Here is a 15731-nt window from a genome sequence, read left to right as displayed (position 1 = left end):
GTGACTGGTGCCTCCTGAATCTGGTGTGGGGGGCACCCACAGGAGCCACTGATGGTGGTGGCCCTGTCAGAGGGGCACCAGCCCTACCAACAGCATCAGTGTCGGCTATCGGGGGGCACCAGCCCCTGCAAGGGGGGCACATGCACCCCCAGGCACGCCCTACCAGTTGCCTATGCACACAGCTAGACTCTGCTGTTGTCTATCTTTTAAAATCAAGCAGCTATAATAGTGGTCACTTCAGGAGAAAGTGGAATTGTTTTGCATTGACAGCAGTTAACACTTGTAGATTTCTTGCTGAAATAACATAGCAGGCCAATCACAAGCAACAGGATAACATTTGGAAAAAATAAAGTAATTCAGTTCTGTCTTTGCATCAGGTTTTGTTTGTCTTAGTTTTTTAGTTTTGTGGTTTTTAGGGGATGTTTTGTAACAGGAGTTTCAGTGTCTGGTCCATTCCACCAGTCATAGGTCTCATCTGCACGTGCCCCCCATGACGTAGTTGTTACTGCTCCATCATTTGGTACTTGCTTTAGGAAGTATTGAATGACAGTGCAGTAACTGCTATTACTGCCCCGTCCCGGTGGCGCATGGTTATTTTTAGAAGCTAAGTCACCATAGCAATGCACTATAGGGAAGTCGCTCATCGCTACAGCAGTGTAATGTCGGTGTCATGGTTTGTGCCCACTGACGCTACATCACCATAGCGTCACATGTAGACGAACCCATATATTAGAGGGATTTACTCTTGATTCCTTTCACACATGTGCATGTAATATAGATTTCTAAATACTGTGGTCTGAGTTTGTGGATGTGAGATTATCTACATTTTTTTAGCTCAATACACTTCCCTGTTTATAAGTTAAAGAGCACCTATTTTAACTGATAGCATAACTGCTTTTATCAGAAGACGTGATATTTTACAGAGTTCCTACCCTTCAGAAAGTGTCCCAGAATAGACCAGAAACATTCTGCATACCAGCTGGCATAAGAAGATAATAATTTGACAGAACTCCCCTCCTTTTCCCTTAGGTCATTCTCCTAGTCAAGATGAGCTAAGTCAGGCTCCTCATCGTTCTTCATGATCCAAATGCTAAATACTTGTGTTGTTTTCTGTGGTACATTTTCAACCCTGTGACAAGGAAGCCATTAGCTTGCTGCTCTGATTATGTATCCAGCTAAATGATTTTTCTTTTTCATGGCCTAGTGGTTGTCCTTTTGTCTATTTTGTGAGAGGAAGTTTAACATTTCCTATGAGACTGTTAATTGCATGTTGGCACTGATCATCCCTTCTCTCTGTGGATACAGCACTATTTGTGACCACCAAAGTACAAAAGAAGCCATGATAAGGAAGTTGCTTCCTAACTGAATCAGACTAAGTAGAGCAAGGTCATTCTTTCATTAATTTATGTGTTAATGAACTAGAGTGAAAGTAAGAATAGAAAATGGAGTGTAAGGCCTTCCCAGTTGTGAATCTTTTTACAGTTGTATAATAGTCTTCCACAAAGCATGGGGTGGCACATTTTTTTTATATACTTCAAAACTAGGCTGACCAGACAAATAGTGAACACACTAGTGAACACACTTGCTTTGGAGGAGAGAAAAAAGGATCTGATTTAATAAACTGTTAATATTTTTAATACCTATGGTTCTTTGAATCAAAACTTCACTTCATTCTTATTTGTAATTTTAAAGTATTTTTTTTCTTTAACTAAAATGAAAATAGTTTAAAAATCTACCCTAGATGTATCAAACTGGGGTTCTGGTGAGTTAACCTAAGCATATCCCACATACCCAGAACATAATATTTATAAACTATATAGATGCATATAATATAAACAAGTAAGGCCAGAAATATGAGGCTTTCAGGGAGATGATAGTTAGGCCTCAAGTAAAGTATTGTGTGTGCAGTTCTGGGCTCCACATTTTATAAAGGATATGGAGAAGTTAGAGAGGGTCCAGAAGCGGGCAATACATGTTAAAGGGCTTGGAAGGCAAGTCACATGAGGAGAGATTGAAGAAGCTACACATGTTTAGCTTGTGGAAAAGGTGCTTAAGGAGGGAACATAATAGCAGTCTTCAAATACCTGAGGGGCTGCCATAAAGAAGAGAGAAAACATCTTTTTTCCCTTGCTGCAGAAAGTAGAACGGAGACCAGTGTCTTGAAAATGAAGCAAAGTAGCTTTAGATTAGATATCAAGAAAAACTTCTTCACTATTAGAACAGCTTCTGCTATATGGGTCAGGGTATTTTTAAGACTTCCTCAGAGGTATTGAATGCTGGTTGCAACCAAAGCTGGGGATTTTGACTGGGGTATGCCAATGCTCCTCCTAGGACTTAAATGCTGGAGGTTGCTGAGGGTCTTGCCCCTCAGCTCAGAGTTAATTGCCATTCTTGGGATCAGGAAGGAATTTTCCCCCATGGTCAGATTGGTATGGACTGTAGGTGTTTTTGTCTTGCTCTGCAGCAGGGGGCATGGCCTTCTTCCTGGGATCTGTTGAGCATATATTGACAACTATACAGCAGTAGGATGTTGGCCACCATGGTCCTCCTGCTTTACTTATAGCAGGTCAGGATGTTATGTCTTGTGTTGTGTTAGGGTTTACTGTGTAGTAGGGCTTTGTGAAGGTTCAGTCCCTGATTCAGTTTGGCGGAGGTTTCGCCCAATTTAATGGCCAAATCTCCAAATCCAAATCAAATCAGGAGACCTTTTAATCTCTCTGAATCGAATCAGAACCCTTGAATTGATTTGGGGAGATTTGGAAAGATTCGGTGATTCAAACATAGACACAGCTTTAAATGTTTGTTCTACATACCTCAGGTGGATCGTGGATGCTGCAATGCTGGGGTGGATAGAGCGTCCCACAGGAGTGGGGGGGGGGCTCCCCAGTGCGCTCGGCAGCCAACCCAGAAGTGGACCAGAAGCACTTCTGGTCCACTTCTGGGTTCACTGGGTAGCACACCAAGGTGCCTCCTCATCCCCCACCCCCCCCGGCTTGGTGACTGGTGCCTCCTGGGTCCAGGGGGGACTCCCAGCGTGCTCCCACATGGATCCAAAAGTGGACCAGAAGTACTTCTGGTCTACTTCTGGGTTCACTGCTGAGCACATGGGGCGGGGGGGTGGGGTGCGTGGTCCCATGGGATGCTCCATCTGCTCCACCATCACAGCATTCACGAGCCATGCCTGGTACCTCAAGGTATGTAGAAAAAACATTTAAAGCTGTGACTGTGGCTGAATCACTGATTCTGTGAATCAGCATCGAATCTACAGATTTGGATTCAGCTGAATCGAATCAGGGACAGTGATCTGAATCAACTAATCAAATCACTGTCCCCAGTCTGGGCCAAATCTGAATCGAATATGGCCTGTTTAGTACACCCCTACTGTGTAGTTGTGCTACAAGTTTAGACAATGGATTTGTATAGGATGGTTGGATAGGGAAATTTTTACCTCAGAGAGGAGGTTGGACTAGGTGACTTATAAAGGTCCATTCCAGCCCTCCTTCTCAAAAAAAACTTTGACTGTGGTAACATTGGGGTGATGTTGTAGCTGTTATGATCCAGGAATTATGCAAGAGGCAAGGATTTTTGAGGGTGATATCTGGCTCCCTGTACAGTTGGGAAAAAATTAGAGAAGTTTTCCAAAGCAGTCCTAAATCTATCCCAACCATTCAATTGATCCAATAAAATATAACACCCCAAAAAAACTTTGCTTCTCACAACTTTGACTATAGCATTTTCTTTGATATAATAATATAACCTTTCTTTTTCCTAACTACCAAATGATATGAACATTGTGTCTTTATTGCAGATGCTCCCACAGTTTTGATTAAAATAATATTACAGCAGTACTGGCTCCCCTGCAGTTAAGGCTGAAGATCACTTTCTGTTTAAAGTTGACCCTTATGTCTTGTCTATATGGGAGCTCATAGGATGGTGAAGATGAATCATGTGAAGCTTCTCAGTGAGTCAGTCTCCTTTATTCCTGAATGAGGCCACCCACACAAAGGCTTAATGGGCTTTAATTTATTTGCATTAACTTCACACCTTTGGTTAATTCATCTTAACTTTCTTGTGTTGCCTCCTGTGAACAAGCAATTAATGCTGTAAAATCCACGTGTGCTTCAGTTGTCTTTAAATTTACTGTACCTTGCAAGTAGTGCTGGTGGTCCAAACTTGCTCATACAAGTAAGGGAGATCCAATACCCTTTATATAAAGCTAAATTTTTCAAAATAGACTCATTCTTCCACTGGCTTTTGGCCTGTTTGGGGACCTGAGGTTTAAACTATGAGTCTCTGATCCTGCTAGAACTGTTTTTTACTCACCCAGGATTTATCTCAGCTAGCATAGCAGGAGAGTCAAGTCCATGGGTGACTGGTGCCACCTTAGTCAGGGGGGCATGTGCCCCCCCAGCAACCAGTCAGTGACTGGGGGGGTTCTCCCACGGCCAATCTCCCCAGTGGGGGGAGTCACACTCCCCAGTCAGTGCTCACGGGGGCGCACTGGTGCTCCCACCTGCCCCCCTGCCCGTTGCCTGAGTGGCAAGTATGGCTGGTCAGGGGGTGCACCAGCACTCTCAGGGGGTACACATGGACCCCTGTGCACCCCCAGTGCATCATCACTAGTCAAGTCAGCCCTGGGTAGAGTCTGAGTATCTGGAGGAGATATAAGGGGTCAGACTAGTGAACTGGGTGTTGAACTCAGTGGGTGAATTGACCCTAGGTTTCTCAACTCTCTGGTCCTAATCTCTGAACCATCCTTCCTCTTATGCCATCTCCTCCCACCCTCTAGACCCTCTCCCACTGCCCACTTGCTGCACAATGTCTGGCCCTTTCTTCAAAGACATGTACCCCCTACTCCATGTTGTTTCTTTTACTGGCTGTCTTCTCTTCCCAACTATGCCTGTCTCATTCTGTAGAGGACTGTAGAAGATGGAGAACCAGGTTGTGCTTGACCAGGGGTGTCAAATATATGGCCTGCAGTGCTCCATCATCCAGTTCTATCCATCTCATCTGACCTACCATACCTGACATCCCTGTGCTAGCCAGACAAAGATTATGAAATGGAAGAGCAGTGAAAAAGCCAACATGGAGGCAATGTATTTTTTTAGCAAAAATAATCAGTGCTCAGGAATAAAAGAAGGAATTGTACCTGGGGCTGCTCAGAATTTTTTTATAACTACCCCAAAATTTTGTTAATGTAGTGTCAAACTTCCCTAGTTGTGTCTCATGCCACATCAGACAGTGGCTGCTGGCTAACCTACACCTTTGAAAACAAGGAACAAAAATTCAAAGAACACACTAACCCACACTGGAGCATGAACTCTGTTCTCTTTCAGCAATTCCCCACTGTGCCAGAAGAACACTTGTTTGCAGTGTACCCTTATAGATGCTACAGAACATTTCAGGGGTAGTGTGCACTATTGGTGAAAGTCTGCACCTCTTTGCTACAGGAAAAATTGGGTTTAAATCAGGCTCAGCAAAGTAGAGTTGCCTGCACCAATATGCTGAGCTTCTAAACATGAAAACTACCCAGACTTGCTGCAAGTTACCTCAGCTTCATCCTTGCCCCAGAAATCCATTCAGAGGTACTATCTTTATTTTTCTTTCAGTTAGCCTTTAAAGATCAGTTATATGTGCAACCAGGCTGCTGACACTGTGTATGGCACAATAATCTCTGCAGAAATGACCTACAAAATGCAGCACTGAAGTGAAGTGTACTTGATTCTCTGAAGTATATATGAACCTTTCATGGTACCACAGTGCCACCCTGCTCCATATTCCTTTCATGATTTAGAACAGTTGCACTTCAAGAAGGCTACTAGAGTGCATGCAGACAAGTGTTGAAAATCAGATATATGGAGCTGCTTAGGAAATAATATGTAACGCTTTGACCAGGCACAGGTAGGCAGCAAAAAGGGCTGGGTTCACATTTCAGGGTACCCCATAAATTATACCTGTGTCTCAAGGCCCCACCCAGAAATCTGGGAACTCTAATTTGCTCAGGTATGACATACAAACAAAACAAAAAATAACCCTCCTTGAAAGCAGTGTAAACACAAAACCCAAATTTATTACAAAGAATTTTAAAAAAAGCAAAAGAAAACATTAAATATAGTTTTAAAATAATATTAACTACAAAGCAAAGTCTATAGCCTTCACCCATATCCAGGCAGTCTGGAACCTGGGGCTCCCCAAAGGATAGTTCTGGGGGCCTTCAACCGTACACTTGCCCTTCAGCAATGGGCTGTAGAGAGGAGTCCACACCAGAGTCCCAGGAGCTGCTCCCTGGGTTCACAGCACTGCAGGGAGCTGTTCGAGAGTATGGGTCCTTCTGCACTGCAAAGGGCTCCATTGGTCCTGGAGATGTGGTAGAGCGCTGACCTCCACTTCCGCATGGTGACTTTGAGTGGTTAACTACAGCTTTTGTCAGCATACCACACCCCAAAATTCCTAGTCCCAATCCCATCTCTGCTTGGCAGAAAACAGCAAAAGAACTTGGAGGAAAAGTCAGGCCTATCTTGGTTTGGGCCTGAACTACAAATGGTGCCCAACCACACCGCTTGGTTGGACATAAACTACAAAAGGGACAAAAGGAGGCCCAGGCCTATCTCACTGGGCCTGGACTGGGCAGCAAAAAGCCAGCCAGACCTATACTGCGGCAAGGCCTGGATAGACAACAAGTAATGCCAGGTTTTACCCTGGCTGAAACCATGCCAGACTTCACCCTGGCCCAAATCTGCCACCAAACATATGGCTGGGGTTTAGCCACACAGCTAGGCTGAAATGCAATAGCTGTGAAACAGAAAAAAGGGCCCAGGATCTTCTGCTTCCTCTGACCAATGAAGTCAGAGGGTTTTATATATTTTGGCCAGATACAGGCCCTGGCTTGCCAGGGCAGAACAACAGGGGCCATCTTGCCCACATGAACACACACACACACACTTGTAATATACAACCAAAAACACACACATTACCAAACACAACCCCAAGTGTGTGTGGGTGTTACATAATACGCACTCTTAGGACCCCTTCATTTCTACTAATTATATGATTTACAGTCACCCACCTTCAGGATGTGAATAGACATTCATTCGTAGCACTACAGAAATGGAGCATTATGTGCTCTCCCTGGCTCACGCATGACAAAGTCTCTTCAAAGGCTAGACTTTTGCTCCCCTTGCCCCAGGGGAGCCTGTCAGTGAGCCCAATCACTGGCAGCCTGTCCTCTCCAGCAGGCTGTAAGAGATCAGCAGCCCTTCCTGATGTTCCTGCGGTGGCAGTGGGAGCTGTTTCTGCCAGGGATCCATCTGTTGCTTTCAGGTGAAGCTATTCCCACTGCCATCTCTGCAAGACCACTGGCAACAACTGGTGTGTTTACAGTGGAGGCAGCTGATGTCCCTGCCACTGCCACCAAACCCCTGTGGTAGCAGCAGCTATTCCTGAAGAAGAGCTGCAGTGGCATCCAGTCTTACCAGTGCTCCCACTGCAGCACTGCACCTGGGTGACAGCATGGTTCTTTGACAGCTTGCCATGTGCTCTCCCTCCCCCTTTGAGCGGGGAGGGAAAACAAAGTACTATGGGATGCTGGGGATCCAAGGGATCCCCCCTCCAACACTTCTAGCACTACATGTAACTTGGTATCTGTACACCTGAATTTAATAGTGCTACAAGAGCATTTGTAGCAGCCAGTGAAGATTAGGCACACTTTTCTTAAAGGAAGGGTATTTCAGAAGGGAGCAGCATAGGCAATGGATAGGTGGTTTGTAGGGAAACAGAGTACTTGGCTACATTACAGGTACCTTGATTAAAGTTGAAATCCCTTTAAAAATCAATTTACTTAATCTGTTGCAAAACAAAGGCCTTGTACAGACATTCAGTTTATTCTGGAGGAATCACTACTGTCCCAGCAGAAACCAATGTATACAGATTTTCAGACCTGTTCTCCAAGAAGAAAACCTGGGTACAACAAGGGTTAAATCACTTCCAGGAAAGTTTCTCCTGGGAAAGCATATGTCTGTACTCTGTGGCTTCTCTCAGAAGAGAACATAATCCTCTAGCATCTCCTTGCCCTCCCTTACCCCACACCGCCCCCTCCCCTGCTCCCCACCCCCCAGCAGAGAGACAGTGTGTTGCTCACTGTACTCTGCTTCTCCAGCAGGGGGCCGAACATGCCTCCTTCATGATCCCTATATTATGCTTCAAGGAAACAGGCTGACCATGGGCAGTCTAGGTCAGTCAATCAGAGCTACCCTATGCACTGCTGCCATCTGTCACCAGGCAGGCTAACCTGGCTGCACAGTATCAGCATTGCAAGCTCTCTCCTATTCAGGGCCTCAGCCTGCAACTCTGGGTAAGTTTTCTACCAGGAGAACAAGACTGGGAGAATTCTCCCAGATTATTTGAATGTGCATATGCAGCCAATGTGGATGCTCCTTAATCAAGTTTAAACTAGATTTAAATTAAATTTAGCTAAAGCTGATTCCATGCATGATTAATCTAAATCAGTATTAACCAAATTTAAATCAGACCAAGATTATCCACACTCTATTTGTATCAGTTTAACAAGGTTGTTTCCTAATAAACCTTTAGTTAGTGCAGCTCTGAATATAGAAAAGGTCAGAGCTTTTTTTCTAATTTGTTTATTTTCTTGCCAGTACATTTATATATGTCCTTCCAAGTTCCACACCCATACATTTTACTGTCGTTGGAACTGTATATAATGTATGGTCCTGTTGAACTTTAACTATAGAAGGTCTCTGATTGTTGTGGTATTAGCTTTGGCAATTGTACTAACAAGTTTCAAAACATAGTATACCATAATGGCACTAGTATTAGCAAATTCAGTTGACAGACCTATCTTACCAATAAAATGCCCATTATTTTGTTGATTGCTGGCACTTTGCATTCAAATCAGATTTTTACGAAGATTTAGGGGAAATGTTATGTGAATTTAAATGAGTTTAAGCTGATATTGCAGTTCATTATTGTTATGACTATTGAGATTCAGCCCCCTGAACCAATCATCTTTGTAAGCAAATGCAAATAGAAGAACTATTGTGAATGTGTGTGACAGTTAAAGAAAAAGTCTCAAACAGTTTTGGTAGCAGTTTATGACTTAAAAATAATATAGACTTAGAGGTACAAAAAAGTTTTGTGAGGAATCAGCTGAATTTGCTTTGTCTGCATTAGTTTGCAGTGTGAACACACAGAGCATAGGAGATTTTTCCCATAGAATTAGAAATGGAGTTTTTTTCCATGCTCAATGGCTGTGTTGTACCAGTTAATCTATGCCTTCTGTATAGAAAGTGCTGAGCTAAAAGCCTAGACAAGTAATACACTGAACTGTAGTATTGTTTGTGTTTTGCCAGTAAAGGTTTAAAGGAGCAAAGTTAATTTTCTACCATAATGGAATTGGTTTTCAGTCTTTGTAATGCATTTGTCTTTCAGTCTGGCCTTACTGCTGTGAATGGCTTTGTCAGTGGACTCCGCTTTGTATCGTTGGCAATGGCTGGTGGCTAAAAGATCCTCAGAGACTTTATCAGAATCGACACCTCTGCTGTCTGCTGTCAAAGACGGGCTGAGATACAACTTAAACAAATGGCGGGTTGTGTTTCCCAACAATGGGAGACTTCAGAAAGATTGGGAGATCGTTTCTAGGTTTTATGCTGGAAATGGGATACGGACCACAAAGTATACCTGGTTTACCTTCTTGCCCCAAAATCTCTTTGAACAGTTTCACAGGTGCACATATGCCATAATTAATTAAATGATTCATTTGCTATAAATACTGACACCTGATTATTGATCTGGTCTGGATTTGTTGTTTGTTTGTTTGTTTGTTTCTCCCTTTTGCAGAAGATTGAGGGTGGAAGTGGGAAATAATCCCCTCCCCCTTTTTTGCCGTGGGTTGTTTTTTTCATGAGAATCTAGGTGACAACTACTTAATCTTCAGACATCTATTGGAAATAGGTATTGGCTGGTTAACTAAAGAATAGGGCACTAATTTAAAGCAAACAGGTGCTAAACAAAGAAGACTATACAAATGTATAGGCCAGGAATTTGCTTTTTTGAACCTGTGGCCTGTACCCCATAAGGACGGCAGCCAGTGCAGCCATCTAAAAAACAGTCCTTTAGAATTTAATTTAGAATGCTGTTCTTGTACTTATTGAAGAAGTCTGCCAAATTTGGGAATTATGTCATCTACTAAGGATAAAAAGCTTTTAAGAGGTTTTTGTGCTATCTGTAACATTCTATATTTAAAAATTCACTAAAACCCTATAAAATCTAAAAAACTCAATTAAAATGTAATAGAAGAATATTCAGTTCATCCGTATTCTTCTATATTGTACTTATTTGTGAGGGTTGGCCAGAGCTAGGTCGTATGTCCAGATCAGTCTTTTGCATTAAGTACTGGCTATAAAAAGGGAGACCTAGGCATGATGAATCTTGCTATGGGTACTCAATAACTGATCAAGGTAGATGAAAGCTGACTACCCAACTCTCACTTTGAAATATCTATTTTGTAATATTACCATTAGCAGTTAAGAGTCCTATCATCTGATTTCCTTTTTTCTTTTTCTTTATCTAATAATTTTTTAATTAGACAAATATTTATATATTTATAAATTGTTCAAAGACTATGTGAGAGTTCCACAATCTTTGAATATGTGGTCTCAAAACTCCTTTGTTGAAAAAAATCAATTGTAGTCCCTAAATAAAATACATTTCATAGAATCATAAAAAGTTAGGGTTGGAAGGGACCTCAGGAGGTCATCTAGTCCAACCCCCTGCTCAAAGCAGGACCATTCCCAACTAGATCATCCCATCCAAAGCTTTGTTTAGCCAGGTTATGAAAACCTCCAAGGATGGAACTTCCATCATCTGTCTGGGTAACCTGTTCCAGTGTTTTACTACCCTCCTAGTGAAAAAATTCTTCCTAATACCTAACCTAAACTTCGCTTGCCACAACTTGAAACCATTGCTCCTATTCTGTCATCTGCCACCACTGAGATCAATGTAGTTCCATCCTTTTTTGAACCCCCCCTTCAGGTAGCTGAAGGCTGCTATTAAGTCCCCTCTCAGTCTCATCTTCTCTAGACTAAATAAGCCCAGTTTCTTCAGTCTTTCCTTATAAGTCATGTGTCCCAGCCTTCTCACCATTTTCATTGGGCTGTCTCCAATTTGTCCACTTCCATCCTGTAGTTGGGGGCCCAAAACTGAACACAGTGCCCCAGATACCAGTGGGTACATCTATATGTGGTGATTTAAGGTGCTTTATGCAATGAAGGTGAGGGCTCAGACTTGGATCAGGGGAGCCAAGGAGAGAGCTGAGTCCCCACCTGCATTGCACCTAGCCTGCTGGGGCTGAGCCACACAGAGCCCCCAGGAGCTAACGCCACCTCTCCCACCCACTGTGTCCAGCAAGGAGGCTGAGTGCTTGCCCAGGACAGAGGTCAGTGGAGCAGGGAAAGCCATGTTAGGTGCTGGGGGCAGATGCAGTCCCAACCTGCTTGCTGTCCAGGGCAGGAGCCCCAGCATGGGTATCTAAGTGCACCTGAATCCCAGGCAGGGACCTGCAGGGCTGCATTGCCTGGCCAGCAAACCTGTCCCAAGGGAGAAGCATAGGGAAGGTAGCAAAGGCCCTACCTGGCTGCACTGTCCCTTTCCCCTTCAGGGCATCGTGGGAGGAGGAAGGCCTTCCCTTGTGCTTTGACAGGAGCCATCATGCTTCCTGCCCCCTCTGCCAACTTACTGCACACTGACAGGGACTGCTCACTCACCACATCTTCTTCTTGCTGGCACCTGGCGGGAGCATGGGGCCCCACAGGTTCCAGCCTGCTGTTACCCAACACTGGGGAGGCAGGAACACTGGAAGGGAGTTAGACCCTGGGCTGGGGCCAAGGCCAGGGCCAAGGCCGGGGCCAAGCCGACTGCATCTAGGGGTACTGGAGGCTTCCACCCCCTCAGCTGGCAGTGGGCTATACTGCCCAGCTACACTGCCATAGGCTTCCAGTGGCTGTCCAAGGTGCTGACCAGGGAGGCTGCCCAACAAGCCACATTAAGGTGCCTTAAGGTGTTCACATGTAGATTCACACCTAAATCGCCTTAATGCATCTTAGGCTAAGGCACATTAAGTTTAGGCACACATAAATTCATGTGTAGACATGCCTAGTGTGACCACAATGGCAGGAATTAGAGGAGCTATTAAGGAAACAGTTTAATATTTTTAGATTAAAGAAATTCACATTAAAATTAATCTAATCTCACTACTCTATAATAGTTAGAGTTGGCAAAATTAAATTAATTATAACTCACAGAATCCACTAGAGGAAGTATGGAGACATCACTGTTTAGTAATAAAATAATTAATTAATTGTTGGGGAAGGAAGGATTTGGAAAAGAATTTGAGAAAAGAAATGTTTATTTAAACAACAGATGATGTAAATCAGGAAAAGATGCATTTAATTAATTCCTGTTTTTCATTTCCTTTTGACATTCTCAGGTTGGCTAATCTCTATTTCCTCTTTCTGGTGGTCCTAAACTGGTTCCCACAAGTAGAAGTTTTCCACAGGGAGATCACTATGCTACCTTTGTGTGTGGTACTGCTACTAATTGCGATTAAGGATGGCATTGAAGACTACAAGAGATACAGATTTGATAAAACAGTAAACTCCTCTAAAACCAAAGTATATGATAAGTAAGTAGAATAAAATAGGTTTTTTTCCTATATTATCTATTACAATCTATCCTATTTTGTTTTACAATAATTGTATCCCATTTGAGCAAAGAAAATTAAATTATTAAGTTTGGAAAAAATTATTCTGCCTTCAAGTATTAAGATATAGAGCTATGAATAAAATTTTAGTGTCACATATGTCCCTTGTAACTATCATAAGTGGGTAATCTTATTTTGGCACACAGGAAGTGTACCCTTATACAATACTTTTCATTCAAATTTTTCAAACTTCTCAAACAACAAAAGCATCAGCACCTTAGTAAGCAAGCAAAGGTTCTGTTGGAAAGATGGAGGATATTATACTCATTGATGAAATGCAGCCAGGTAGAATGAAACTTTGCAGCTTTTTAACTAAACAGAACAACATTACTTAGGCATTATATTGAAGCAGGAAGTGAAGAATTGTGTGTGTCACTGAAACCATCAGAGGAAATGTCCATAAGGAGGCTGTATTCAAGATGGAACATGTCCAGGATATCCAAGTGAAGACCACATTTCTGCCAAAAAGTGCAGTTGTATTTCCATGACCATGTTTGTTCAATATTGCTGAGTTTCATTTTAATGTCTGTGCTTTCAAAAATTCAACACCTGTGAACTGTATGCTGATGTATTTATTCATTCAAGACTGACTCAGAAGGAAGAGATTGTTTTCTTCTACCTTAGTCACCTGTAATACCTCCTGCAGTACAACATGTAGGTCAGTGGTTTTCAACCTTTTAAGGCACCCCTCATTAGACTTGAGACACCAGGTCTTCGCTTTCACTCGTTTTTTTTCACTACAGAAAAATAATAGAGCGATTCTGCTGTTGCACAGAACTCAGAAAGACCATAATAGCTCAGAATGCTTGTAATACTATTAATTCATATACAAAATTCCTAGGTTTATCTTGTGAATCATGTTTTCATACCTAAGAGTGCTACCATTGTGTGGTACTCCACAGCACCTTTGAAAGGATCTCAAGGCACCCCAGAGTGCTACAGCACACTGGTTGAGGATCTCTGACCTAGGTACTTGTCAGAGGTCCGTTGTCCAAGTATTAACCCAACTAAACCCCAGGTAGCTCTCCACATCTGATAGGACTGGAAGGGAAAATAGTCAACTTGCTTTAAAAGAAAGGAACTTACATGCAAGTTCTTTTGTCAAGAGAGATTTTTTTTCCTTGTTTCACTTGAAGCCTGTATCTCTAGAGATAAAAGCAAATAGGAGATAAGAGCAGTTACATGAGTTGAGATCTATCTCCAACTGAAGTTATCAGTAATTTTCCATCGACTTCAGTCGAGTCAGAATTTTGCCTACAACCTTTGACCTGTTTTACTGGGAATAATTTTATCTACCAATAATTTTACAAAGTGTGTTTCAGAAAAGCTTGAAAAGAATTAGGTGTACATATTTTTGTTCTATAACAAAATAAGGAAGTTTATCTGCAAATAAAATAATTTGCTGGGAAATTGCTCAGAGTAGGATGTCCAGTGATACATGAACATGCATAATAAAATATTTAAGGAGTGCTGTTGTTATCAGTGACCTGCAACTAAGCAGTCTCTAGGACCCAGAGTCAGCCTGTTTTACAGCTGGGTGCTACCTGCCTGTGTGACGTCTGTATTTCAACAGGTATCATTTTCAGTTAAATGAAAGACAGTAGTCAGATCAGGGAAACTTAGCTCCACACTTCAGTGCTTTTCAGTTAGTCTGGCATTTGTAACCACCATAACTTATTTATTATACTTAAAGCTATATTTTAAGGGGAAGTAAGATGACAATGAATGGTTCTCTACACTGCTTCTCTTTGAAGATCATAAGGAAAAAACTTTTTTTCAAGAAATCATGCTGCCAGCATGTTGCTTCAGATTCTGAAACACAAAATGAGGAGCTGGAGAAGAGGGGGAAAGAAAGGAAAAGAAAGAAGAAAAATAAAACTATGCGGATGATTGTCTCCAACTTGCCCTTTGAAAGCAACATGTGGAAAGAGAACCCAAATAGGTATTATGACTCTAATAAAATTAAGACCACCAAGTACACCATCCTCTCATTCATCCCAAAGAATATATTTGAGCAGTTTCATCGCTTTGCCAATGTATATTTTGTGGCCATTGCCTCACTGAATTTTGTGCCAGTGGTTAATGCTTTTCAACCAGCAGTTTCTTTGATCCCAATCTGTATTATAATGGCCATTACCGCAGTGAAAGATGCCTGGGAGGACTTCCGGAGATACAAATCAGACAAAGAGATCAACAGTATGGGCTGCCTCATTTTTAGGAAGTAAGTAAATCCTATAGTTTTTATGCATGTGCCAAAATTTGGATGGAATTGTGGGTTTTCTTTACAGAAGAGTCTAAATGAATCAAATAATTGTTGGTAAGTGACAGGTTTTGGATAAAACATTTGCCTTATAGAAATTAAGGAGACTTCAGTTTTACTTGAATGGAAGTTTCAGTCACTGAGGAAAAGTTCAAGTTGTTTGAAGCTTGGTAATAAACCAATGGTATTTAATTATCTATCTTCATCTTTAAGACATTAACTTTATATGGGTCTTAGGTGCCTCGGTATCTTTGTTAGGTGCCTTGGGGCATTTGTGGGATTTCCAAAAATCCCTAGCACCTTCAATGTGATTCTTAAAGGGGCATACCTGCATTGTTTGATGTCTGAATTGTTTTAAGAATTAGGCTGTTAGAATTTTTTTTAAGTTACTCTAAAGTATTGAAGCTAATGTGTACAGCAGAGTTTTATTTCTTTCTGGATATTGTTTTTATATAGACTGAAGTACCATTTTAAAAAACGTTGAAATAAGCCTTAGTTTTAGCAATGGATAAATTAGTCAAATTAGTTGGATGCAGCTTGAAAGTGTCTCATGTCCTCTTGCTTTTGGAGGGTTTTTTAATGTAAATGTCTAAAAATTCTTTATAAACAGCAACCACTCTCAAAATGAAGTAGAAAATGACTTCTTACTGATCATAATGGGGGTTACGGAGACTTGGTGGGACTCCAAGCATGATT

The 15731-nt window shown here is 42.0% G+C and overlaps 1 protein-coding gene across 3 annotated transcripts in view; it reads left to right on the top strand.

The window, feature by feature from the left end:
* Positions 1-15731, top strand: part of ATP10B (ATPase phospholipid transporting 10B (putative)) — a 396833-nt gene that overhangs the window by 270656 nt on the left and 110446 nt on the right. For all 3 annotated transcript variants that reach the window (XM_019506484.1, XM_019506483.1, XM_019506482.1), the window contains 2 exons: positions 9448-9741; positions 12503-12697. In XM_019506484.1, the coding sequence (XP_019362029.1) occupies positions 9467-9741; positions 12503-12697 (470 nt within the window). In that variant the 5' untranslated portion in view covers positions 9448-9466. The remainder of the gene's footprint in view (positions 1-9447; positions 9742-12502; positions 12698-15731) is intronic.

This window comes from Gavialis gangeticus, unplaced genomic scaffold (genome assembly GCF_001723915.1).
Source record: "Gavialis gangeticus isolate Ggan-Ray unplaced genomic scaffold, GavGan_comp1, whole genome shotgun sequence".
Taxonomy (NCBI): domain Eukaryota; kingdom Metazoa; phylum Chordata; order Crocodylia; family Gavialidae; genus Gavialis; species Gavialis gangeticus.
The sequence above is the reverse complement of the archived record's forward strand: the minus strand, read 5'-3'. Positions and strand labels throughout refer to the sequence as shown.